This window comes from Pan paniscus, chromosome X, assembly GCF_029289425.2.
Source record: "Pan paniscus chromosome X, NHGRI_mPanPan1-v2.0_pri, whole genome shotgun sequence".
Taxonomy (NCBI): Eukaryota; Metazoa; Chordata; class Mammalia; order Primates; family Hominidae; genus Pan; species Pan paniscus.
The window spans coordinates 2453809-2481526 of record NC_073272.2 but is presented as its reverse complement, the minus strand read 5'-3'; the positions used below and the strand labels follow the sequence as shown (position 1 = coordinate 2481526).

The window sequence follows — 27718 nt, the reverse complement described above, 5'->3', positions numbered from 1 at the left end:
GAAAATAAGATTCTTATTTATAACTGCCCCCAAACTCATCAAACAAATGCAGACGGCTGGGCGTGGTGACTCACGCCTGTAATCCCAGCACTTTGGGAGGCTGAGGCAGGTGGATCACTCGAGGTCAGGAGTTCAAGACCAGCCTGGCCAACATGGTGAAACCCCGTCTCTACTAAAAAATACAAAACTTAGCTGGGCGTGGTGGCGTGCACCTATACTCCCAGCTACTCGGGAGGCTGAGGCAGGAGGATCGTTTGAACCCAGGAGGTGGAGGTTGCAGTGAGCTGAGATCACACTACTGCACTCCAGCCTGGGTGACAGGGCAAGACTGTCTCAAAATAAAAATAAAAATAAATAAATAAAAATAAATGCAGAGGCTGGGCATGGTGGCTCACACCTGTAATCCCACCACTTTGGGAGGCCCAGGTGGGTGGATCACGAGGTCAAGAGATCGAGCCCATCCTGGCCAACATGGTGAAACCCCGTCTCTATTAAAAATACAAAAATTAGCTGGGCGTGGTGGCGTGCACCTGTAGTCCCGGCTACTCGGGAGGCTGAGGCAGGAGAATCATTTGAACCCAAGAGGTGGAGATTGCAGTGAGCTGAGATCGTGGCACTGCACTCCAGCGCGGGTGACAGAGCGAGACTGTCTCAAAATAAAAATTAAAATAAATAAAAATAAATGCAGAGAATCTCAGCAGATTAGCATCTTTTCAGTACCTAGGGAAAGGGGACTTTCTTCCTTTACCCACCTCCACCGATCATCCTTCTCAGGTTGAATTGGCTGTCCTGTCCCCTCTTCTACCTCCCTCAGAATGCAGAGAGGTGAGTGAGGACTCCGAGCACTAAGAGCTTCCCCAGCCATCAAAGGACAAGACAGCCAAGGCGTCTTGTGTACCCGGTTTTCTTCCTCCTCCAGCATTTTTTCCCAGTCTTGTTTCCATTCCCAAATTTATTTATTTATTTATTTATTTATTTATTTATTATTATTATTTCTTTGAGACAGAGTCTCACTCTGTCGCCCAGGCTGGCGTGCAGTGACACGATCTCAGCTCACTGCAACCTCCACCTTCCCGGGTTCAAGCCATTCTCCTGCCTCAGCCTCCTGAGTAGCTGGGATTTCAGGCATGCACCACCACGCCTGGCTAATTTTTTGTATTTTTAGTAGAGATGGGGTTCCACCGTGTTAGCCAGGATGGTCTTGATCTCCTGACCTTGTGATCCGCCCACCTCGGCCTCTCAGAGTACTGGGATTACAGGCCTGAGCCACCACGCCCGGCCCTCTATTCCCAAATTTCCATTAAAAAATGTTTCAAACATGCCGCAATGCAAACAGGGTCAAGTCCCCAAATGTTGTCGGTGTCGCTTCTTTTCTGAGCCACAGCATAAGCCAACAGAATTGGAAACGCATAAGAGATGCACAGATCAATAGGTATTTATTTATTTCCAGTGTTGGTGTGAAGGAACACCCACGTTTTCAACACAAAGGGAAGCAGCAGAAGCTCATCGAATCTGTGGCCATGCGTTTCCCCCTCACAAAGACCGTGCTATTTGTAAAACGGCCCCATCTGTGGTTCAAATGCCTTCATAAAGGAACACATTTGTATGGTGCAGCAGCGTAACTTTTCTTCTTTTTTTTTTTTTTTTTTTTTTGAGACAGAGTCTTGCTCTGTCGCCCAGGCTGGAACGCAGTGGCGCGATCTCGGCTCACTGCAACCTCCGCCTCCAGGGTTCACGCCATTCTCCTGCCTCAGCCTCCCGAGTAGCTGGGACTACAGGCGCCCGCCACCATGCCCAGCTAATTTTTTGTATTTTTAGTAGAGACGGGGTTTCACCATGTTAGCCAGGATGGTCTCGATCTCCTGACTTCGTGATCTGCCCACCTCGGCCTCCCAAAATGCTGGGATTACAGGTGTGAACCACCGTGCCAAGCCAGCAGCGTAACTTTTAACGACAGCAGCAGAGACAGCCTCGCCAGTTTATGCTACGTGAACTCCACAGTTTCAACTGTTCTCCCTAACCACTAAATGACTCCCACATAAAGGGCCAAATTCTTTGATTTAAGAAAAAGAGAGGAAAACCCCCCGAAGAGAAGAACATTCAAAATGATTCGAAAATGTTCACCACAAATGTCATTTGTTCTGCCAGTCACAAGTTGTCAACACGGGTGCATTTTGCAGCAAACTGTCCTGGCTAGAAATTGAAAACCTGCGTTCATTTCAGAGGACAAATAATTTCTCCCTCTCCCCTCATTGGTTAAAAAGCATAAAAGATATTCTTTTTATTCCTGTAATTTTATAAAACACTACATAAAAGCTGGCGAGTTTTAAAGAGGGAAAAAGTCCATTGAAAAGTATAAAGTCTCACAAGGGCAAAGTCCATCTGGGGCAACAGTTCCAATATCACGGACCTCTCAGGAGGAGAACTGGTCTCATGAGGTGCTCCGTACACCCCTACCCACGTACCCTTCCTGTCAAAACTTAGACCAAGCATGCCACATGTGACAAGTCAACTTCAACAAGTCAACTTCAAACAATTCGTGGTGCTTTTCTTTCAGGCTAGAAATCATCTGTAGCTATTAGAACCATTCAGCAAAGCAGTATGGCTTTAATGGGTCCCTATGCTTTGTGAAGATATATTTATACACACACACACACCATGTACTTGGGGCCAATCCTGAGACCATATACCTGAGGATCACTGTCTAGCAGTGGCTAATCTTTAAGCGGTGTTAGGACAGACACTCTGGGAAACACGCAGGACATTCTGGACTCAGTCCTGTGGTCAATGGGGGGCAGCTTTCATTGCATCAGACTTGAGACACCTTGGGACACATCCTTCAAAGAGTTGGGGGGCTGTAAAGGTGACCTCTGTGAGAAGGTGACCAGACCCATGTGGGTCAAGGTTTTGTGCCCTCACACCATACAGTGCCCCAACACAGGAGGATCAAACCATCCGTGCTCAGCTAGAACTATGGCTCAACCATAAGGGAGGCTGTGCCTCATTTCCACAAGAGGGCAAATAAGAAAAGTAAAAGAAGAAAAAATTAAAAGGAATATGAAAAAAAAGGAAAATAAGAAAAAAAAGAAATCAGAAAAGTCAAAGAAATAAGAGGAAAACAATGAGGAAAAATGGAGAAGAAATAAAAGTAAAAAAAGAAAAATAAGTAAAAGAAATAAGATAAAAAGAAAAAGCAAAAAGGAAAACAAATAAGAAAAAAGAAATAAGAGAAAAAAAAAAAAAGAAAAAAGAAAAAGGGCCAGGCACAGTGGCTCACACCTGTAATCCCAGCACTTTGGAAGGTTGAGGCAGGCAGATCACCTGAGGTCAGAAGTTCGAGATCAGCCTGGCCAACATGGAGAAACCCCGTCTCTACTAAAAATACAAAAATTAGCTGGGTGTGGTGGTGTGTGCCTGTAGTCCCAGCTACTCGGGAGGCTGAGGCAGGAGAATCGCTTGAACCCAGGAGGTGGAGGCTGCAGTGAGCCAAGATTGCACCACTGCACTCCAGCCTGGGCAACAGAGTGAGACTCCAATTCAAAAAAGAAAAAAAAAGAAAAATGAAAAAAGAAGAAAAGTAAGAAAAGAAAAAGAAATAACATATAACAAATAAGAAAAGTAAAATAAATAGAAGGAAAAGAAATAAGAAAAAAATGAAAAGAAAGAAAAAAATAAGAAAAGTAAAAGAAAGAAAAAAAGTTAAAATCAATTACATTGAAGAACAAGTTGGTGGACTTTGGAAACAGAAGGAAAATCCAGGTACAATTTGTGTTTTTCAGGGATATGAGAGAATCCAAGGAAGACGGCCGCAGAGGCTCCGTGCTCAAATGTGTGAATAGGGACCTGACCACCCACCAATTCCCAACACGCCTTACAGTGTGAAGATCAGGAGATGTTTAGGTGATTCCTCAACATATGAATTTTGTTTTTCTAGGAACCAAGATGTGTACCTGTTTGGAACACTGATCACAGAAAGAGTTAAGAACCGCTTCATAGGAAGTGCAGTGAGAAATGCAAGTCAAGGGCCAAAAACGTTGAAGATTGAAAAATCCATGCATGACCTGGAAGGTCAAATCCTTAGGACGTGAGTGAGCTTAACCTAGGACACTGCAGGGAAGAGGGTGGCCACCCTGGGCCCCAGTTTGTTCCCTTGGCAGGGATGGACTTAGGGACAAAACTCATGAAAACATGGAAGTCACTGCCCCGTTTCTGTTAGATTCTTGTTTAAAAGAAAATGTCTGCATTTCTCTTCATTTTCTGAAGCTCTTATGCAGAAATATGATTTGCTATAATGAGCTTCTGTGCATCAAGAAAGGCAAAAGCATATGGAACTGAAGGCAGAGAATCCGCCATGTGATTGAGAATCCCATCGTGGTGGGAATTTGCCAGCAGGGCGAGGGGAGCGGCAGATGGAAGGGTTTGCTTTAAGGCTATGTCTTAGCAGATAAAACGATTACGGTCAGGACGCTCCGCAGGCCTGCGCTGGGTTCTCTGCTCACCCCCAGGTCTTCAGCCATCTGAAATGGAAGGTTGAGAAAGATAAAAAATAATAATAAAAAAAGTAAACTGGTGCTAGGTCTGCTTTTGCTGAGCGCTGGGGCTCCCAGAAGCAGGGAGGTGTTAGAAAGAGCTGCTCTGAGCAAGGAAGTAATGGGATAGAGGCTCAAAGTGTGAGAGTGGGAAGTGGAAACCAAAATTAAGGAGTGGAGGAAGGGAGAGACAGAGGAAGGCAGGGAGGGAGGCAGGGAACAGGGAGAGCAGGAGGGAAGAAGGAAGAAGGGATGGGAGAAAGGGAGGGAGGAAGGGAGGAAGGCAGAAAGAGAGGGAAGGAACGAGGAGGGAAGGAGGTTGGAAAAAAGGAAGCAGGGAGGTATGGAGGAAGGGAGGGCGGAAGAAGTGAAGCAGGGAGGAAGGAAATGAGGGAGGGAGGAAGGGAAGGAAGGAAGGAAAGAAGGGAAGGAGGGAGAGAAGAAACAAGGAAGGAAGAAAAGAGGCATGTAAGAAAAGGAGAGATGGATGAAGAGAGAAGAATAGAGAGAAAAAAAGAAAGGAAGGAAGGAAAGGAGGAAGGGATGGAGGCAGGAAAAAGGAAAGAAGGAGGGAGGGATGGAAAGAAAGGAAGGAAGGAAAGAAGAGAGAAAAAAGAAAGGTACATAAGAAGAAAAGAGAAGGAAGAAAGGAAGAGATAGAGAAAAGGAAGAGAGAAAAAGGAAAAAAGGAGGAAAAGAAGAAGGGAGGGAGGAACAAAGAGGGAGAGTTCAAGAAAGAATGAAAAGAGAGAGGGAGAACTGAGGGCAAAGGAAGAAAGAGAAAAGCAGGGAAGGAAGAGAGAAAAGAAGGAGGGAGGGGGAAAGAAAGGAGGAGGGAAGGAAGAAAGGCAGAGAAGAAGAAAGAGAAAGAAGGAGACAGGGAGAGCCAATCGCCCATCTTGCCAAAGCCTCAAGAAACCCACTGTGAGCCCAGGACCCTGGTAAACAGAGCAGTAGGACCAGCCAGCACAGCCAAAGGACAGCATCCTGAACACCCCTTGCCAGCCACGGAAGCTGGGCTCTGTGGGAAGCGGTCAGGCTCCGTGCGGTTAGTGGTCTGAGCCAGGTCCTCCGGGAAGCCAACACACCCAGATGCGAAGTCACAGACCCCGAGTGCATGAGAGAAGCGGCTTAAACAGGCCCCTTCGTATCACATGGACAAAAACCAGGAGAAGCCCAAGCACCACCAACTCAAATCTGTAGGAAGGGAGGAAGGGAGGCTGGTGCAAAAGTAATTGTGGTTTTTGCCATTAAAAGTAATGGCAACACAGCAAGACTCTGTCTCTACAAAAAAAGGTAAAAAATTAGCTGGGAGCCACCACACTCAGCTAATTTTTTTTTTTTTTTTTACGTTTTTTGTAGACACGAGGTCTTGCTATGTTGCTATTACTTTTAATGGCATAAACCGCAGTTACTTTTGCACCAACCTATAACAGACAGAGCCATCCGATTCCACAAGGAGTTTCTAATCCGTGAACCCCCAAATATAACACTGCAAAGCTTCTCAGTCAATCCATATCAAGTCACAAGATTTGATAAAGGCATCTCCTTGTTGGAAAGATGCCGAAGACTCACCGATGTCTACTCACTCGCCTGGGACTCATTTTAATACAAATTTAACAAACACCACAGATTTCAATGCAATGACACAGTCCCGGAAAATGAGCCTGTCTGGTAGAATAACAGTATCCCCAAAACTGGGCATGGTTTTTCTTTTCTTTTCTTTTTTGAGACAAAGTCTCGCTCTTGTCCCCAGGCTGGAGTGCAGTGGCTCGATCTCGGCTCACTGCAACTCTGCCTCCTGGGTTCAAGCGATTCTCCTGCCTCAGCCTCCCGAGTACCTGGAATTACATGTGTGCACCACCATGCCTGGCTAATTTTTGTATTTTTAGTAGAGCCAGGGTTTCACCATGTTGGCCAGGCTGGTCTCAAACTCCTGACCTCAGGTGATCCACCCGCCTTGGCCTCCCAAAGTGCTGGGATTACAGGCGTAAGCCACCGCGCCTGGCCCATGGTTTCTTGAAGGACCAGGGCATGCTATACTCACATCCTTCTTATGAAATCTCCAAGCTCCCCATGAACCTATGGGGTTGCCAGATCTCAAAATCACCATCGCGGAAATCGAACCCATAAAGCAAAATCCTGCCCCAGAGGCTGAGGGCTCTGACATCTTTCGTCTTCCGGATAACTCGATCCAACATCGCAATTCCATGTCTACTAACAAAACCATGTCACTGAGATAAAAAACTCATTTTATAATTCACGTATAAAAACCAAGCTGTGAGTGGATGCAGTTGGAAAGGTCCTCTTTTGAGGTAGGGTCTTGGTATTTATAGAAGAGTGCCTTGTTTTTGTTTTCTTTCTCTTTTTTTTTTTTTTTTTTGAGACAGAGTCTCACTCTGTTGTCCAGGCTGGAGTGCGGTGGCACAATCTTGGCTCACTGCAACCTCTGCCTCCCGGGTTCAAGCAATTCCCTGCCTCAGCCTCCCAAGTAGCTGGGATATTACAGGTGCCCACCATCACGCACAGCTAATTCTTGTATTTTTAGTAGAGACGGGGTTTCACCATCTCTTGCTTCTCTTTGTTATGCTTTATTTTCTTTTTGCCCCTTTGCTTTGTGCATTTACAAAAGGCCAAGAAAATCAATCCCCGGATAACTAGAAAGCAAACCAGGAATTGAAAGTTGGACCTTCTGTTAATTTGGCATCAGAATAAGAGACTTATAGAAAATATTAGAAGAAAATTAGCCTAGCATCTCATTAGTATAAAGTGAATCTTGGACTCCCCTGAGCCAATTCTTCAGAAAGGATGCTTTTTTTAAAAAAATTATTTTGGGGGCCGGGCACGGTGGCTCATGCCTGTAATTCTAGCACTTTGGGAGGCCAAGGCAGGTGGATCACGAGGTCAGGAGATCAAGACCATCCTGGCTAACACGGCAAAACTCCGTCTCTACTAAAAATATGAAAAATTAGCTGGACGTGGTGGCACGCGCCTGTAGTCCCAGCTGCTCGGGAGGCTGAGGCAGGAGAGTCGCTTGAACCCGGGAGGCAGAGGCTGCAGTGAGCCGAGATCACGCCATTGCACTCCAGCCTGGGTGACAGAGTGAGACTCTGTCTCAAAAAAAAAAAAAAAGGTATTTTTATTTTTATATCTAGAGACAGGGTCTCTGTCTGTCATCCAGGCTGGAGTGCAGTGGTGCAATCATGGCTTACTGCAGCCTCCAATTCCTGGGCTCAAGCAATCCTCACACCTCAGCCTCCAGAGTAGTTGGGACCACAGGCAGGCGCAAGCACGCCCAGCTAATTTTTTACATTTTTTGTAGAGATGAGGTTTCACTATGTTGCCCAGGCTGATCTTGAACTCCTGGGCTCAAGCAATCCTCTTTCCTTGGACTCCCAAAGCACTGGGATTACAGGTGTCGGCCACCTCGCCAGGACATATTTGCTTTTGTTCTTGAAGAATCTAGGAAAATTGTTTCTACCCAGTGAGAGCTTTCATTGTTCATGCCTGCCCCACCTCCTGCAATAAAAAAGACAATGCTTCCACCCAAGACCAAGACCCAGGGGTGGCGGGGCGGATAAGGTAGAGGAAAAGTTGTTTTTCCTTTTCCCAATTCTATTTCCAAATTTTTGACAAAATCAAGTCTATTAAGCCTCCTGGGTGCTTTCCCAAGTTTGTGTGTCTTCAGATGTGATATGGTGAGCCTCTGTGTCCCCACCCAAATCTCATCTTGAATTGTAATTCCCATAATCCCCATGTGTCCAGGGAGAGACCAGGTGGGGGTCACTGAACCATAGCGAAGGTTCCCCCATGCTGTTCTCGTGATAATGGGATGGTGCCTTGGGTCCCCTCCTGCCATGATTGTAAGTTTCCTGAGGCCTCCCCAGCCATGCTGAACTGTGAATCAATTAATCCTCTTTCCTTCATGAATTATCCAGTCTTAGGCAGTTCTTCATAGCAGTGTGAAAACGGACTAATACAGGATGTGAATATGAAATAGGCTTACAAGATCCCAAAAGTTCCTATGTCTGCATGCACACGGTAATAAACATCCTTTGCAACTCATGAATCCAATTTGGGTTGACCTAAAGATTTTCAGAGAATCATCAATCAGAGACTTTGTAGTTTAATGCAAAAGTGTTCAACAATTGTCTGGGATTCTAAAAAAGAGGCCGGGTGCTTTGACTCACGCCTATAATCCCAACACTTTGGGAGGCCAAGATGGGGGGGGAACCACCTGAGGTCACGAGTTGGAGACCAGTGTGTCCAACATGGTGAACCCCCATCTCTACTAAAAATACAAAAATTAGCCGGGTGTGGTGATGCACACCTGTAATACCAGTTACTTCGGAGGCTGAGGCAGGAGAATTGCTTGAACCCGCAAGGCGGAGGTTGCAGTGAGCCAAGATTGCACCACTGCACTCCATTCTGGGCAATAGAGCGAGACTCCGTCTCAAAAAAAAAAAAAAAAAAAAAAAAGCCAGAGAGTTTGAAATACAACATCTAGAATATTACGCATCCTGTCCTGGCAAACTTGAATATTATGCTTTGAGTTGAACAGTTTCAGAAAAGAAAAAGAAATGTCATTGAAAAGCAAACAAAAATTCCCTTCCATTGAGTCCCTACTGTTTTAACCCCTCCGCTACTTCTAGAAGAAGCAAGAGGGGAGAAGAATGTTTTGCTGTTTGCTTTTTTCCAATGTGATTCTAATCGTACGTCTCTTATAGGCATCTCCTTGAATGTGGTCATCTGTCCATTTGGGTCCCGCTCAAAACTGCCATTCAATCAACCAAACACCAGCTGGGCACGGTGGCTCACGCCTGCAATCCCAACACTTTGGGAGGTCAAGGTGGGCGGATCATCCAAGGTCAGGAGTTCGAGACCAGCCTGACCAACATGACGAAACTCCATCTCTACTAAAAAAACAAAAATTAGCTGTGCGTGATGGTGCACATCTGTAATCCCAGCTACTCGGGAGGCTGAGGCAGGAGAACCTGGGAGGTGGAGGTTGCAGTGAGCCAAGATGGAGCCATTGCATTCCAGCCTCGGTGACAGAGTGAGACTCCATCTCAAAAAAAAAAAAAAAAAAGAAACAACCAAACACCATTTCCCACTAGTCTGCCCACCAGGTAGGAGGCAATTGTCTTCCACGCACTGCCCAAAACCCCACAGCAAGAACGGGGAAATAAACACGAGCAGCTCATTTAAAGTCTTGAGATCCGAAAGCTGTTTAGGACTCTCCATTTCACGCTCTAAATAATGTTTGTGGATGTCAAATGCTGGAATGATGGGAGATTACGGGGAAACTCCACCCCTACAGTCTAACTTTGTCCACACCAGCATCTATTCAAATGTTCTAGGAATCCCTCTAAAATCTTCAGGAGGCAGTGCTTTGGGTGAATGACATCAGTGACCAAGAATGAATAAGGACTTAAGATCTAAGTAGGGTGAGAAGTTCAGACACCCAGAGGCGTGAGGGACCCCAGGGGCTCCTCCATAAAACAGTAGCTGTTGGCCGGGTGTGGTGCCTCACGCCTGTAATCCCAAGACTTTGGGAGGCCGAGGCGGGTGGATCACTTGAGGTGAGGAGTTGGAGACCAGCCTGGCCAACATGGTGAGACCCCATCTCTGCTAAAAATACAGAAATTAGACGGGCGTGGTGGCGGGTGCCTATCATCCCAGCTACTCAGGAGGCTGAGGCAGGAGAATCACTTGAACCTGTGGGGTGGAGACTGCAGTGAGCTGAGATTGCGCCACTGCACTCCAGCCTGGGCAACAGAGCGAAACTCTGTCTCAAGAAATAAAAAATAAGAGTAGCTGTTCCCGGTCCATGGGATTCCTGCAAACCACAATGCTTGGTCATGCAAGAGGGAAGGCAAGAGCTAAATGTAAGTGCCCAGTGATGCATGCAGGTTAGCTGTGTTCCAAATAGCAGGGCTTACTTCCCAGCTTCACGGCGGATCCTAAATGATTTAGGGACTTTCGAATACAAGGTCCCAAAGAGCCTGCCGGCTGACCTAGGAGGATTGCAATGGTGACTACGTCCTCCTCCTAATTCCCCTGTACATTTCAGTCCCGATCCAAGAAACTTCCCAGGTCCTGGGTGCCTGTGCGTTTTCGGTACTAACAGAAAGGGAATCCGCTGTGCTGGTTTTTGTTTTGTTTTGTTTTTTGAGACGGAGTCTCACTCTGTCGCCCAGGCTGGAGTGCAGTCACATGATCTCAGCTCACTGCAAGCTCTGCCTCCCAGGTTCACACCATTCTCCTGCCTCAGCCTCCCGAGTAGCTGGGACTACAGACGCCCGCCACCACGCCCGGCTAATTTTTTGTATTTTTAGTAGAGACGGGGTTTCACCATGTTACCCAGGATGGTCTCGATCTCCTCCTGACCTTGTGATCCGCCCGTCTCGGCCTCCCAAAGTGCTGGGATGACAGGTGTGAGCCACCATGTCCGGCCTTGTGCCGGCTTTTAACTTAACTCTCCTGGGTGGAGAAAGGACCGTGGCGGCCCCCTGGTCACGGCTCTCCTCCTGATGATGACATCGGTTGTAAATAACAGGGCAGGAATGATCAGAGCTAAGTGTCTTCCACCTTTGCTCTCTGCAGGGTAACTTGTAGCGGCTTTCCTGCAGGACTGTCTCTAACCCCAGCAACAATTCCGCGGCATATGTACCAACCATTTCCCACTTGGTAGACGTAAACAACCCAAGCACTGCAGCAGTGGGGAACTTGTAAACTTTCACACAACAAAACACAAGGCAGAACAGCCCTGAAATCAAAGCCAGAAGGTTCGATTCCAGAGTTTTAGCAGTTTCACGAACCATCAGCCATCGTGCACCTGTTTCGTGCCAGCCCGAGTTTGGTTTCTGCCTTTTAAAGAAAGCACAGTTTTCCAATCAGCAAGGCATGAAGGAGAGGCGCCGGCGGAGCGAGACTTACCATTTTCTTTGAAGCATAGCTTCTTTTTCTGGTAAGCAATGAAGCTAGAGATGGCTCCAGCCACGGCGACCACGACAGCCCCCACAATCCCGGGGATCACGCCTGGGGCGTCGGCTGCAGGAGGAAGCACACAGCATCGTGATTGAGACACGCACGGTGCAGAGAAGATGCCAGGGGGCAGTGGCTGGCAGAGACAGTCAGTCTGAGAGCACCAAGATCCTCAGAACATCTCAGACACCTGAGCCGACCGATTTGCAAAGGAAGCATGCCGAGAATGATACACACGAAGGCAAAGCAAGGCACAATCTTCCGTCGCACGTGCTGGGCAGACCTGGTCGGACCATGGAGGGAGTGGAGCAGGAGAAAAGAGACATGAAGAGAGGCCAGCGAGGTACGGGCAGAAGCTCAGCAGAACCCAGGCAGAGACAAAAAAAGACAAAGACAGATGGAAAGAGAGCTGGGGCTGGGCGTGGTGACTCATGCCTGTAATCCCAGCACTTTGGGAGGCCGAGGCAGGTGGATCGCCTGAGGTCAGGAGTTTGAGACCAGCCTGGTCAACATGGTAAAACCCGTCTCTACGAAAAATACAAAAATTAGCCGGGAGTAAGGGTGGGTGCCTTTAATCCCAGCTACTCAGGAGGCTGAGTCCAGAGAATCGCCTGAACCAGGGAGGCAGAGGTTGCAGTGAGCCGAGATTGTGCCGCTGCATTCCAGCCTGGGCGACAGAGCAATTCACCATCTCAAAACAAAACAAAACAAAAAAGAAAGAGAGAGCTGGACATCAAACCTGGAGGAAGGAGCCCAGGCAGGGGCAGAAGATAAAGAAGCAAAGACCTGCAATGCTTGGGGCATTTGCCAATGCGTTTTGTATCGTTAGAATGCTCCTTTTTCACCCCTTGAAGATAGCTTTGGGTTTCAATGCAAACATTTTAAATCTATCTCTATTTAATTAATTATTATTATTGTGTATTATTTTGAGATGGGTTCTTGCTCTGTCAAACAGGCTGGAGTGCAATGATGTAATCACAGCTCACTGCAATCTCGAATTCCTGGGCTCATGAGATCCTCCCACTTCAGCCTTCTGAGTAGCTGGGACTACAGGTGTGCACCACCATGCCTGGTTAATTACTGTGGTTTTATAGAATTGGGGTCTTGCTATGTTGCCCAGTCTGATCTCAAGCTCCCAGCCTAAAGCAACCTGCCTGCTGCCTAGGCATCCCAAAATGCTGGGATTACACTCATGAGCCACCACACTCAGCCTTTTTTTTTTTTTTTATGTTATTCCAGCAATAATTCTTTTTTTTTTGGCGGGGAGACAGAGTCTTGCTCTGTTGCCCAGGCTGGAGTGCAGTGGTGCGATCTCAGCTCACTGCAACCTCTGCGTCCCGGGTTCAAGCTATTCTCCTGCCTCAGCCTCCCAAGTAGCTGGGATTACAGGTGTGTGCCACCACCCCTGGCTAGTTTTTTTTTTTTTTTTTGAAATGCAGTCTTACTTTGTCACCCAGGCTGGAGTGCAGTGGCACGATTTCAGCTCACTGCAGCCTCTGCTTCCCAGGTTCAAGCAATTCTTGTGCCTCCCGAGTAGCTAGGACTACAGGGGCATGCCACATGCCCAGCTAATTTTTGTATTTTTTGTAGAGATGGGGTTTCACCATCTTGGCCAGGCTGGTCTCGAACTCCTGACCTCAAGTGATCCACCCACCTTGGCCTCCCGAAGTGCTAGGATTACAGGTGTGAGCCACCACACCTGGCCTAATTTTTGTGTTTTTTGTAGAAAAGGGGTTTCACCATGTTGGCCAGGGTGGTTTCGAACTCTTGGCCTCAAGCAATCCTCCCGCCTCAGCCTCCCAAAGTTCTGGGATGACAGGCATGAGCCAGCGCGCCTGGCCATTGAAGAGATTATTCATTCCAAATGCCAGATGTGAGCTTCAGAGGACCCTTCTCCAGATAGAATCTTCTCCGCCCTCCACGACGGGGAAGGAGAATCGTCTGACTTTCAGCAAAAACGCTGGCTCCAAACATGGCCTATGGGTGGTGTGTTCACTCGGCCAGTTTTTAATACGTGCAGGACACAGTCATGTCATAGAAAGATTTTTCAAGCTTAACTACCCCTCCCTGATGAAGTGACATAGTAGACATTAACTCTCTAGAAGGCCAAGAACGATGGCCTGAGATAAACATGCCAGACATGTGTTTTCTTAGCTATTTTTTTAAAAATGACCTTGTAGTCCTAGGTGAGGGCTACAGATTACTACCTCTTCAAAGAAAGCCTAGAATTCAAGAACTGTACCCATAAAAATAATAAATACCTAAAACAAGGGTAGACTACCCACTTTTCTTTTTCCACAAACATTCGTTGCATATTTTAAGAATTCACATTTTATCAGTGATTAAAATGGCAAACGGGTGTTAAAATCTTTGGCCAAATTAGTATCTCTTCTGCCAAAGAAGTTGCTTAAAACCAGGCATTTTGCTAGAAGCAAAGTCCCTGAGAATTGAGAGACACTAAAATACGAAGCTATTGTCCTCGCCCCTCCCTCTCTCCTGTCTCTCCTCTCTCCTTCCCTCTTTCCTTCCTTTCCTCCTTTTCTTCTGTTTCCCTTTCTCCTTTCCTTCCTTCCCTCCCTTCCCCTTCCTTTCCTCCCTTCCCCTTCCTTCCTTCCTTCTGCCTTCCTTCCTTCCCTCCCTCCCTCTTTCCCTTCACTCCCTTCCTTCCTTCCCTTCCTTTCCTCCCTCCTCCCTTCCTTCTTTTCCCTCCCTCCGTCTTTCTTGTCCTTCTTTCCTCCCTTCCTCCTCCCTTCCTTTTTTCCCTCCCTCCCTCCTTCTTTTCCTTCCTTCTCTCCCTCTTTTCCCTCCCTCTCTCTTCCTTTCTTCCCTCCCTCCTTCCCTCCCTTCCTTCCTTCCCTTCCTTCCTTCCCTTCTTCCCTCCCTTCCTTCCTTCCCTTCTTCCCTCCCTTCCTTCCTTCCCTTCTTCCCTCCCTCCTTCCTTCTTTCCTTCTCTCCTTCCCTTTTCTCTTCCTCCCTACTTCTTTCTCTTTCTCACCTCATTTTGTTTTCTTTACAGTTTTAAAAGGAATTCTGTCTGTCATTATTTTCTTGTCCCATCTAAGGGAAAAGGTTATGAAAAAGGAGACAGGAGATACATCACCGGCACTTCCATGGAGAACACAATGCCTGTTACAGCCAGGGTGGAAGCGACCCACATTCCCACCTCCCACCTGGTTACTGACGTTCTCCAGGGCCAAGCGCAACCGAGGATACTGCGTCACAAGCCTCTGATCGTTAGGGTGAGTGTAGGAGCTTTTGTAAACACAAGGACAAGGCGAAGCGTGATGTAGGGGTCAGGTCGCCAGCCAGGGCATCGTGGGCAGGTGACCAAACATAAAATCCGCGTCACGTGGGCACCTGGAGCAGGGCTGGTTTGCTGGGGGGACCTCTGCAGCTACATCACTTGGGAGCACTTGGCACAGAACACCCGTGCCTCCTGCCAGTAGCTTTAGGAGGCCAATGCCAGTGCAGTCCGCCAGCTCTCAGACATTCTGCTTCCCCTTCTCAACACCACGTGGGGGAGAAACAAGAAGACAGAAGCCAGGTGCACCTACCCTCTTCCCCTTCTTTCCTGTGGCTGCCTCCACCATCACTGCCTCCTTTTCCTGCAAGACAAAAACAACGTCTGCAATGGGAAGATTTGGGGTCAAGGAAAAATTCACAGCCAGGACCGTGAAGAGGCTGGGGTCCGGCTTCTTACACTCTACGGGGGTACACGTTACCCAGCTACAGAGCTGGGGTCCTGCCTATTACACTCTAAGGGTGCATGTTACACAGCTACAGAGCTGGGGTGCTGCCTGTTACACTCTAGGGGTACTCTGAGAACCCATACTCCCAGGCATTATCACTATTCTCAGGGCTTTAATATTCACATTCCTTAAATTACAGAAAACAGCCTAATAAAATGAAGCTGAAACAACACTAGTTATTTGCAAGAACACACAGGTGAACGGATGGGTGAGGAGGTGGTGACAAGGGCCCATTCATCAGGCCCTGTCCCTCAGAAAAGTGGGGCAGCTGCCTGGGCCCTGAACTCTTCTCCGAGGACCGAACCTCTACGGGGCAGCCTTTACTTCCCACATCCTTGAAGCCTCAGCAAACAGGCAGAGTTCCCACAGAGATGGCTGAACATTTCACTGTGAGTTCACAGAGAGCTGACAGTTTAGACCCTGTAGTGATTCTACAGAGCAGGTGGGCATCATGGGATGGAGAGAGAAAAGAGACAGAAAACAAGATAACTGTACCTTCTCCACCTGAAACGCCATCCGCAAGGTCAGCATCTGAAAAGCTACCTAGGAAAGAAAATACAGCATCACCTGTCAACCTGGAACTCCTCCAAGGGTCTTCATGTCTTAGAATAAAGGAAAAACTCATGAAAACCGGCCTGTTCATCAACATGGTGAAACCCCATCTCCACTAAGAATATAAAAATTAGCCGGGTGTGGTGACAGGCACATGTAATCCCAGCTACTCGGGAGGCTGAGGCAGGAGAATCACTTGAACCCTGGAGGTGGAGGTTGCAGTGAGCCAAGATGGCACCACTGCACTCCAGCCTGGGCAAGAAGAGCTAAACTCAGTCTCAAAACAAAACAAAACAAAAAACCATAAATAAAGTGGAAAAACGTGAGCATAATATTGCATGCTGGCAATATTTATGTCTGTAAATAAATGAAGGAGGCTTATAAATCAATAATGTCATATCAGAATATAAGAATAAAAGGCAAAGCATACAATACACAAAATAAGAAGTATCCACGGCCAATTGATGCAGGTTTTTGTTTTTTTTTTAATTTTAAAAGTAAAGTCATGAAACCAGGAGAAAGTTGATAGAAAATTTCACACTATTTGCAAAGGTTTCCTAGGTGATAACTAATATTGGAGATGGTGTGAAGACAGGGACATTTGCACACACCCCTGGCATCAAAATAAATTGGTAAAATTCTGCAGCAAATTAACAACCAGGTCAAAAGCTATGAAAGTACTCATATACATTGATCTAAACTATTTGAATGCTAGAAATGTCTTCAAAGGAATAAAAATAGTGCATGGAGTTGACTCAGATTTGCTTTGTTAATTCATAATTCTAAAATGCCAGAAGAAACATAACATTTTCAGAATTAGGGATTAGTTAAAGGAAGTATATAATTATATATGTAGTATGTAATAGTACATGATTATCAGTAAAACTCATACGATAGAAATGATTACATGACATGAAAAAATATTCATGGACTATCAGTAAGCAAAAAGTAATGTTACAATGCAGTACAAACAAAAGACTTGGAACTTTATTTAAAATTTATTTCATTTAGATTAATATATAGGCTGGGTGAGGTGACTCGTGCCTGTCATCTCAGAGATTTGGGATGCTGAGGCAAGAGGACTGCTTGAGGCCAGGAGTTTCAGACCAGCCTGGGCAACATACTGAGACCCCATCTCTACAAAAAATGAAAAAACTAACTGGTCACGACGCTGTGTGCCTGTAGCCCCAGCTACTTGAAAGGCTGAGGCAGGGGGATCTCTCTAGCCCAGGAGTTGGAGGCTGTGGTATGCTCTTATATTTAATATGATCACACCACTGTACTCTAGCCTGGACAACAGAGTGAGACCCTGTCTCAAAAAAGAAAAAAAAAAAAGATATATAAAATACTAGCACAAATAGCCATCAAAATGTCAACAAGATATGGACATCATTAATATTCTTCTGTGTTAAAAATTAAGTATGTAAACAAAAAAACCTAAACATATAAACTTTCGACAACCATTCAGCTAAAAAAAAAAAAACTGGTGCTATTCGAATTACGCTGAAAATGCTGTGATATGTCAGAAAAACTGACTTAAATATTTAAGGGCAGAAAGATTTAAAACACACTAGCTTCTCCACAAGGAATGCGTATGCCAATACTTTTCTCTTTATCAAGTCTACATTTAAATTCTTGTATGCAATTTTTTAGAAGCTCCATAAGATGGAACTTGGAAATAAAAGTAGCAAACTAGTCCAGGCACAGTGGCTCACACCTGTCATCCCAGCACTTTTGGGAGGCCAAGGTGGGTGGATCACTTGAGGTCAGGAGTTCGAGACCAGCCTGGCCAACATGGCAAAACCCTGTCTCTACTAAAAATACAAAAATTAGCCAGGCATGGCAGTGTGTGCCTGTAATTCCAGCTACTCAGGAGGCTGATGCAGGAGAATCACTTGAACCCAGTAGGTGGAGGTTGCAGTGAGCCAAGATGGCACCACTGCACTCCAGCCTGGGTGACAGAACAAGACTCTGTCTCAAAAAAAAAAAAAAAAAAAAAAAGCAAACTAAAAATAAAATCCAAGCTAAATATATATTTTTGAAATGTACATTTTCCATTACATGAACATGGGCATTACACTGCACAGGCAGTCAACAGTAAGCACACGCTCATCTGAAATCACCTCCTCTCAGCTGACATAAATATCGCTGAATTCTGAACAACATGAAGACATCCCACAGGGTCAGAGACTCTTACCGGAGGAACTAGGGTGGTTGGGGTTTGGATTTGGCATCGGTTTGGGTGGGTTCGGTGGTCGTGGGTCGTCTGTTTGTGAAAGATGAGAGTTGCAATTTTAAGTGCCTTGCAGTAAAGAAAATGAAACATCAGTTTACACACAGATGGTTCCCTGAACAGAAATTGGACCTTGGCCTTTGTCCTGGTGGGGATACCTGTACACACACAGTCTCCTGCCAGTTTCCGCCCATCAACTTTCAGCCACAGTTCTTAATGTCAACTATGTTTAATAAAAATTAAAGCGGGTGTCCACACCAGCTACAGAATTTCTAGGGCCAAAATAAAAAGGTGGGACCCATTTTTCAAATTTTCTTAAGTATTCCAAGATGGCGGCAACAGAGCAGTAAACCAGTATGGTTCCCATGCGAAACCAACATGCCATGGGGTCCTGTGCCACCGCACACGTCACATGCTGGTGAAGCCAGCCCTGGCCAGGGTAGGCACATTTGTCTCATGTCCTTCCAAAGACTGTAAGAGTTTTAAAATAAAAGCACACGTAGCGGTTGTAAAGAAAAACCCAACGACAACAGCAAGAACAAACCGACACACCTGTTCCCTAGGTTTCCACTGTGAAAACTGGTTCCCTTTATAATTTAAATGGGAGAATTCTCTCTGAAATGATCATAATTGGGTGATAATAAGCAGATCAGCAGCAGAAGAGATTAAAGGATAATACTCACCATTTTCTCCATCAACAACAGCATCTCCTAAGTCAAAGTCATCCCCTAAAAGAGGGGAAAGAGCAGTTAATACCAAATTCCAGAGAGAAACGAGGAAGGAATGACCTCGTGAACAGATCAAAAACACACCACGGCCCCACATTCCTAAATACTTTTCTGAATATCAGCTTGACCAGGATCTCATTAGAAAAAGTGAATTCCTGACCATTTTTACATCACTATTCTCTCAGATAAAGAGAGTAAAAAACAGAGAGACAGAGACAGAGAAAAAGCTAGGAGAGAAGCTCTCAGAGGAGAGGCAGTGGGGAGAGAGAGAGAGAAATAAAGTAATTTATAAATGAATTGTGTTGCCTGGACCAAGTTGAAATTCCAATTCTGCCTGCACATGATTTTCTCCTGTTGACTCCTCATCCCATTGTCCTCTCCTCCCAGGTCCCTAACAACTTTGGAAAGGTAGACCCTAAGAGAAGGGGACAGATGACTGTGATCAGATTTAGGCTAGAGGGTGTCTAAAACGTGGCTCTAGCAACCCATATGTGCTCTGCAACTGATGTGACAGTTCACCATGGCCTCAGATCTTGTCTTCTAGTATGAAGAATGATTTTGAAAACCCAACTAAGATGGAGGAATGGTTGCTGGCATCCACAACAGCATGTACTGAGCCATCCTGAGTGACGTATGGGAATTTCCAGTCCCTTCCTCAAGGAGACTATGACAGTATGAATTCAGACGCTCAACACCTACTCACTGGTGCTATCTGCATGATTGCTTAGTTCAAGGATCTGGGGACACAGGGTCCCTTTGCTCATGAGCTGACACTCTAGACAGGAAGCCCAGTAATGAAGTGGAGCTATTAATGTTTTATATTAGAAAACTCAGAAGTGCTAAGACAAGACAGTGTCTTAGCTGTAAGACACCGATGCCATAAGTTTCGGCATCATTTTTACTCTGTTTATCCGCCAGTGGGGTTGCCCCTTGGGGAATTCCATCACGTGGACCTCGTTTCTGACTTTTGTTTGAAAGAACAGCATTGAGGGCCGGGTGTGGTGGCTCATGCCTGTAATCCCAGCACTTTGGGAGGCCAAGGCGGGTGGATCACGAGGTCAGGAGATCGAGACCATCCTGGCTAACATGGTGAAACCCCGTCTCTACTAACAATACAAAAAAATTAGCTGGGCGTGGTGGCGGGTGCCTGCAGTCCCAGCTACTCGGGAGGCTGAGGCAGAAGAATGGTGTGAACCCAGGAGGCGGAGCTTGCAGTGAGCCGAGATTGCGCCACTGCACTCCAGCCTGGGCGACAGAGCGAGACTCCATCTCCAAAAAAAAAAAGAAAAAAAAGAAAGAACAGCACTGAGAACAAATGAGGTGTGTGCCCACAGGTTGAGAGATGAGTTCACTTGTTGGTCATCATGGGGGAGATCTCAGCACCAAATGCTCTCTCTCCCAGGAAGTTGAAATCTAAAGACACAGGCCGTGCATGGTGGCTCACGGCTGTAATCCCAGCACTTTGGGAGGCAGATTGCCTGAAGTCAGGAGCTCAAGACCAGCCTGGCCGACATAGTGAAACCTCGTCTCGACTAAAAATACAACAATTAACCAGGTGTGGTGGCTGGTGCCTGCAGTCCCAGCTACTGAGGCATCTGAGGCAGGAGAATCACCGAACCCAGGAGGCGGAGGTTGCAGTGAGCCAAGATCACACCACTGCACTCCAGCCTGGGAGACAAGAATGAGACGCCATCTCAAAAAAAAAAAAAAAAAAAAAAAAAAGGGAAGAAAATCTAAAGACAGAGTAAGTCAGACCCTTAGAATAAAAGCACACAGAGATGTTGTCCAAATGGCCCCGAAACATTTCACATCAGCAACCATTCTCTTACTGGAATCACTACATGAAATGTAACATCACAACACAATTCCAGTATTAACTATTAACCAGACTCCAGCTGGAGCACTCCAATCACTTCTCTCTTCTTTCTAGTTGCCTAAGTCCCGTCCTGCTGTCTGAGAAAATGATTTGATCTTTTTCTTTGCATACTAGGAAGAAGCTCTTCTCACCAGCACTGGGTTTCTTGGGGATTGCAGTGGGTTTCTTGTTTTCATTGTCTAAAGAGATAAGATATTTCAGTTAGTAAAAGTTGCAGCTGGGAAAACAAGTGTCAACTCTTTTGTGGTTAAGGATGTTTCCTTTTCTTGGAAACAGTCGGAGAATGTTTTTAGCATTGTTTTTTCTCACCTGCCCACACCGAGCTGAGGTTTATAGGACGACTCTTGAGCCCAGAAAACAGGCACAGAGGCTGCTACCGGCCATGGTTTCCACAGAGACCCCTTCTCCACTTCTTTTTTTTTTTTTTTGAGACCAAGTCTTGCTCTGTTACCCAGGCTGGAGTGCAATGGTGTGGTCTCCGTTCACCACAACCTCTGCCTCCTGGGTTCAAGCGATTCTCCTGCCTCAGCCTCCCAAGTAGCTGGGCTTACAGGCGCATGCCATCACTCCCGGCTAATTTTTTGTATTTTTAGCAGAGATGGGGTTTCACCACGTTGGCCAGGTTGGTCTCGAACTCCTGACCTCAGGTGATCCACCCACCTCGTCCTCCCAAAGTGCTGGGATGACAGGCGTGAGCCACCGTGCCCAGCCCTTCTCCACTTCTTGACGTTGAATGGGACTATGACTGAGACATAAGCCAGGAAGGCAGGAGAATGGCAAAGTTAGGAGAAAAACTGCCCTTTTCAGAGCCCGAGATCTATGCATGAGAAGGAGAGACACCGGACTGATGGCTGAAAGGCTGTTCACATTTCTCATATGAAACACACTTTTGGCTCCGTCAGGCCTCTGCCTAGGCTGCCCCCTCTGAGAATGGAAGCCAATCAGGCAAATCAGGTGGAGGTTGTAAGACTAAGGGCGCCTCCCACTGCAGGGAATGGTTGTTCCCAAGGGCCAAGAAGGGGTAGGTGGTCAGGAAAGAGATGATCCCCATCAGCACTGTTTCCGCTCAAACCATCTGCACTGCACCACAGGACATAAAATTAAAAGCTGGCCAGGTGCAGTGGCTCGTGTCTGCAATCCTCTCACGCCTCAGCACTTTGGGAGGCTGAGGTGGGAGGATTGCTCGAACCCAGATGGTCAAGGCTGTAGTGAGAGACAAGATCCCACCGTGGCACTCCAACCTGAGCAACACAGTGAGACCCCGTGTTGCTCACTGTACCAGGTGAGGTGGCACATGCCTGTAGTCCCAGCTACTCAGCAGGCTGAGGTGGGAGGACTGCTTGAGCCCAGATGGTCAAGGCTGCAGTGAGCCAAGATCCCAACACTGCACTCCAACCTGAGCAACACAGCGAGACAGTGTCTCAGAAATAAAAAAAAAAAAAAAAGTAAAACATAAAAAAGTGAAGAGGGTGGCTGGGCTCAGTGGCTCATGCCTGTCATCCCAGCACTTTGGGAGGCCAAGGCGGGCAGATCACAAGGTCAGGAGTTCGAAACCAGCCTGACCAACATTATGAAACCCCGTCTGTACTGAAAATACAAAAACTAGCTAGGCATGGTGGTGCATGCCTCTAATCCCAGTTACTCGGGAGGCAGAGGCAGGACAATCACTTGAACCCGGGAGGCAGAGGTTGCAGTGAGCCGAGATTGTGCCACTGCACTCCAGCCTGGGTGACAGAGAGAGACTCCATCTCGAAAAAAAAAAAAAAATGAAGAGGGCTGTCCTGGGTTGAAAAGCATTCCTCCGAAATCCACACCCACCCCAAACCTCAATAGGTGATCTTATTTGGAAACAGGGTCTTTGCAGTTGTAATCAGTTAAGATGAGGTTATAATAGATTAGGACAGGTCCTAATGACTGGTGCCCTTATAGGAAGGAAATTTGGGTATATGGAGACACAGGGAAGAGACCAGCGTTCACAAAGGCAGAGCCTAGAGTGATGCGGCCACAAGCACAGGGACGCCTGGAGCCCTCAAAAGCTGGGAGAAGCAGGAAAGATCCTCCCCTAGAGCCACCAAAAAGAACTGGATATAACTGCAGTGGATTGAGCAGTGGTCCCCGCAAAAGATATATCTACATCGTAAAGCCTAAAACCTGGTAATGAGACTTTATTTGGAAATAGGGTCTTTGCAGATGTGCTTAACAGAAGGATCTTGAGATCAGATAATCCTGGAGTAGAGTGGCCCTAAACCCAATGACAAGTATCCTTGTAAGACAAAGAAAAGGAGACACAGACACAGAGGACGAGGCCCCACGGAGAAGGAGGCAGAGACTGGAGTGATGAGGCCACAAGCCCAGGGACACCTGGAGCTCCCGGAAGCCGCAAGAGGCAGGAAGGATCCTCCCCTAGAGCCCCTAGAGGGAGCATGGGTCTGTCTACACCTTGATCTCAGACTTCTGTCGTCCAGGTCTGGAAGATGATAAATCCCCGTGGTTTAAGCCCCCAGTTGGTGGCACCTTTTTATGGCAGCCCCAGAAAACAAATACAAAGGGATGACAAGACCCAGAAGCTGATAGAGTGATAAGACGGAATTCCTTCAATTCCTTTTCCCATGCCCTTCACCGAGGGCTCTGGGTGAGGAGCGGGAGACAGGAAGAGCTGCAGAAAAAGGAAGGAGTGGCCCCATGGAGAGAGCGGGTGCCGATTTCCAGAGGGAGGATGCCAGCACTGGATGCCCCTCTCTCCTGGGGACCTCCATGTGCTCACCTCCTCTAGCCCCCTCCCCAAGGACCTGGCAAGTTTCTGCTCGGACTCTGACCATCACAGGACTGTGAATTATTCCACCAGGGTGGTTCATTTATCTCGACGAGGGCATCTTGCTTTTCCTCGTCATCTATGAGTCTGGTTTTTATAATAAGGCAGGTGGACACATACAGGTGGACCCCTTCACTGCACTTTGTCTTAAGGTGCTTTGCAGATACTGTGTGTTTTACAAACGGAAGGTCTGCAGCAACCCTGTGGCAAGCCAGACTCTCGGCATCGTTTTTTCCAACAGCACGTGCCCCACTTCCTGTCTCTGTATCTGCATTTTTTAGCAATAAGGTATTTTCAATTACAGTATACTGCTTTTAGAAGTAATGCTATTGCATACTTAAAAGGCTACAGTTGAGAGTAAACATAACATTTATATGTACTGGGAAGCCAAAAATTGCTATGACTCCCGTTATTGCGGTGCTCTAGAACCTAGCTGGAAATGGCTGGGATATGCCTGTATATACTATGTTAACATAAAATATTGACGGGATTTTAAAAAATGATGTTGATACTCACCAGGAAGGGCATCGGATAAATCGAAACCACCATCTAAGAGAGAAAAAAAGAGTCAACTTAGAAACAAGAAAAATAAAAATAGATTTGAATATTATAGAGATAAAAAAGATATGCGATTTTTCTGACTTTTTGTGATATTTAAAACAGCAACTTAAAAAAATTTACAAGGTGCTGTGGTTTCTCTTCTCATTCTAAATATTCACTTCCATGCCTAAAAGTAAGAATATGTTAGCCTAGGTTTTAAATAAATGATGACCTTCAAGCTTAGTAGAAATTAAAATAGTGGAAAAACACGATCATTTTGTGTATTATTCTTAACAGGCCGTTCCTTTCAAACAGATGAATACAATTTTGAATATGTACTGAAAACAACATGGGGAACAAAATTCTCCCTTTTTTATTGGCAACTTTCCTGTAATTACAAACCAAAATATAGTAGAAACACTAGACAACCCAGAAAGACACATGCATTATGCATTTTAAAAAAAATCTCATGGAATCCCACGGAATGAGGAAACTGGCATGCTGAATTATTGATAGGCTACCCTGTTTCTACAGTCTTTAATTACAACAATTTCAACGCTACTTCAACGTGGCCGGCCATCTCTGGCACACTGAAGAAAAGCCAGATTCAGGAAAATTTGGAAAAGTCGACTTGGACTGTTTGGTCAACTGGAGGAAGAGTCAGGATAATCGTCCACATCCAGCGTCCCCACTCCTCAGCACCAAAGGCATACAACATCTCTCAACCGTCAGGAAGCACCTGCCGGTGGGTGGCGGGGGATCCAAAAACAACCCGCAGGAGCCCTGTGAACACCGGAAGTGTGTCCAGTTCCACAACAGGTGCAAACGACCAGGCTATGCTCCTGCGGGTATAAATGAAGTGTGCGTGCATATGTCACAGGGGTATGTGTGTGTGCGTGTGCATGTATATTTGGGCATTTGCAGTGCACACGTATGTATTTGTGGGTTTTGTGTGCATGTATGGGGTGTGTAGGTGGGTTCTGTGTGTGCATATGTGTATGTGTTGTGGGTGCATATAGGCAGGTGCATGTATGTGTGGGTTTGTGTATGTGCATATGTGTAGGCGTGTTTTGTGTAAGTGTGGAGGTGTATTTTGTGGGTTTCTGTGTGTGTAGTGTGTTTTTTGTGTGCATATGTGTCAGTGCATGTTCATGTGGGTTTGTGTGTGCATATGTAGGTGTGCACAGTGTGTAGGTGTGTTTCTGTGTGCCTATGGATGCATGTATGTGTGGGTTCTGTATGCATGTGTGTAGGTGTTATGTGTGCATGTGTGCAGGTGCATGTATATGTGGGTTTGTGTGTGTATGTGTAGGCGGGTGTAGTGTGTATATGTTTTTCATGTGCATGTGTGCAGCTGCATGTGTGCATGTGTCAACGTGTTTATATGTGTAGGTGTGTTTGTGCATGTGTGGGTGTGTGCATTTGTGTGTTTGTGCCTGTGTGGGTGTGTGCATTTGTGGGTTTGTGTATGTGTAGGTGTGTGTAGTGTGCAGGTGTGTTTCCATGTGTGCATATGCATAGGTGCATGTATGCATGTGTTTGTGTGCACACGTTGTGTGCACGTGTGTGTATGGGTAGGTGAGTATAGTGTGAAGGTGTGTTTTGAGTATGTACATACAGGTAGGTGTGTCCACGTCTGCTTGTATGTCTGTGTGTGTGTGTACTCATGGCTGCGTGTGTGTTTCTATGTGTGTCAACAATAAGTAGAAAGTAGACAAAACCCTCGGAACAGCTCTGTGGGCCCCATGCCGGCAACCAGAGTGGAGTCATTTCCATAACCTCGGAGCCCTGAAATGGCTGTTTCCACAACAGGACACTTGCCAGACATCATAAATGCAATTACAGCTCCTTCTGCAGCACGCGGCAGATCTTTAGACAGTAGCAAGGGAGGATCCTACTGATCCGGAATAAACCATAAGGCAGGTACAGACACACGCATATATATATATATGCATTCATGTTCATATGTTTCCACAGAAATCTGTAATTGTATTTTTTGAAGTATTATTTTTTCTTTATTTACATCTTACCTCGCCTATTTATTTGTGGTGCAAACAGTTCAAAGCTACTGTCTTAGGCATTTTCAAGTATGCAACGCATTCTTACTAACCACAGTCACCCTGAGTACGGTAGACCCCTGAACTTATCCCTTCCTATCTGATGGAAATGTTGTACCCTTTACCCATCATTTCCCCATTTCCCCCACCCCTCACTCCCAACCCCTTGGTCACCGCCATTCCACTCTGCTTCTGTGAGTTCAATGGTTTTAGATTCCACGTAAGCGTGTTTGGGTCAGACGGTATTTGTCTTTCTGTGCTCGGCTTACTGCACTTAACATCATGTCCTCCAGTTCCATCCATGTTGTTGCAAATGGCAGGACTTCCTTCTTTTTTCTTTTTGAGACAGAGTCTCCCTCTGTTGCCCAAGCTGGAATGCAATGATCTTGGCTCACTGCAATCTCCGCCTCCTGGGTTCAAGCAATTCTCCTGCCTCAGCCTCCTGAGTAGCTGGGACTATAGGCGCCCGCCCATCATGCCCAGCTAATTTTTTGTATTTTTAGTAGAGACGGGGTTTCACCATGTTGGCCAGGCTGGTCTTGAACTCCTGACCTCAGATGATCCGCCTGCCTCAGCCTCCCAAAGTGCTAGGATGACAGGCATGAGCCGCCGCACCCAGCCAACCTCCTTCTTTTTTAAAGCTGAATACCATTCCATTGTGAATATACCCGATTTTCTTTGTTCATTTAACAGCTTTATTGAGGCATAGTTTACATAGCATGAAAGGCACTTATTCTCACTGTGCAAATGAATGACTTTTAGTGAATGTACAGAGTTGATATAGCACAGTTTCTTTCTGCATTCATCCCTTGATGGGCTCTTCCGTTGACTGCATGTCTTGGCTACTCCGAATGGTGCTGCAATAAACATGGGAGGGGAGTGTCTCTTTGACATACTGATTTCCTTTCCTTATCCCAAATAAACATATATATACACACACATACACATACTATATATACACACACTATATATACACATACTATATACATACATACTATATACACACACTACATATATACACACTATATACATACATACTATATATACTATATATACATACTATATATACACATACTATATATACATATACATGCTATATATACATACTATATATACAAATTATATATTTATACAAATTATATAAACATACAAATTATATATATATATATATATATATATATAGACTTGCCCTGACTTGCTGGGAATACCCTGAAGGTTTAGAAGTCATCTCTGGGGCCGGGTGCGGTGGCTCACACCTGTAATCTCAGCACTTTGGGAGGCCAAGGCGGGAGGATCACGAGGTCAGGAGTTCGAGACCAGCCCAACCAACATGGTGAAACCCCGTCTCTACTATAAATACAAAAAAATTGGCCAGGCGTGGTGACACACGTGTGTAATCCCAGCTACTCAGAAGGCTGAGGCAGGAAAATCGCTTGAATCCAGGAGGTAGAGGTTGCAGTGAGCAGAGATCATGCCACTGCACTCCAGCCTGGGTGACAGAGGGAGACTCCATCTCAAAAAAAAAAAAAAAAAAAGTCATCTCTACATATCTTTATATGTAGATACATTAGTAGAGGGACTGCTAGATCACTTCATAACTGTTTCAATTTCCTCAAAACTCTCTTCCCCGGAAATGACAGTGCTTCCTTGAAGGC

At 46.1% G+C, this 27718-nt stretch overlaps 1 protein-coding gene across 3 annotated transcripts in view; it reads right to left on the bottom strand.

Moving 5' to 3' along the window:
* Positions 1-27718, bottom strand: part of LOC100994485 (CD99 molecule (Xg blood group)) — a 51876-nt gene that overhangs the window by 3447 nt on the left and 20711 nt on the right. For 2 of the 3 annotated variants that reach the window (XM_003814383.6, XM_057301074.2), the window contains exons 2-8: positions 23983-24015; positions 20786-20833; positions 18734-18778; positions 18015-18083; positions 15761-15808; positions 15071-15121; positions 11469-11582 (exon numbers count right to left, since the gene is read on the bottom strand). In XM_003814383.6, the coding sequence (XP_003814431.1) occupies positions 11469-11582; positions 15071-15121; positions 15761-15808; positions 18015-18083; positions 18734-18778; positions 20786-20833; positions 23983-24015 (408 nt within the window). Of the gene's footprint in view, positions 1-2252; positions 4518-11468; positions 11583-15070; positions 15122-15760; positions 15809-18014; positions 18084-18733; positions 18779-20785; positions 20834-23982; positions 24016-27718 lie in introns of those variants that run through there. The other variant, XM_057301075.2, reaches the window with a different exon arrangement.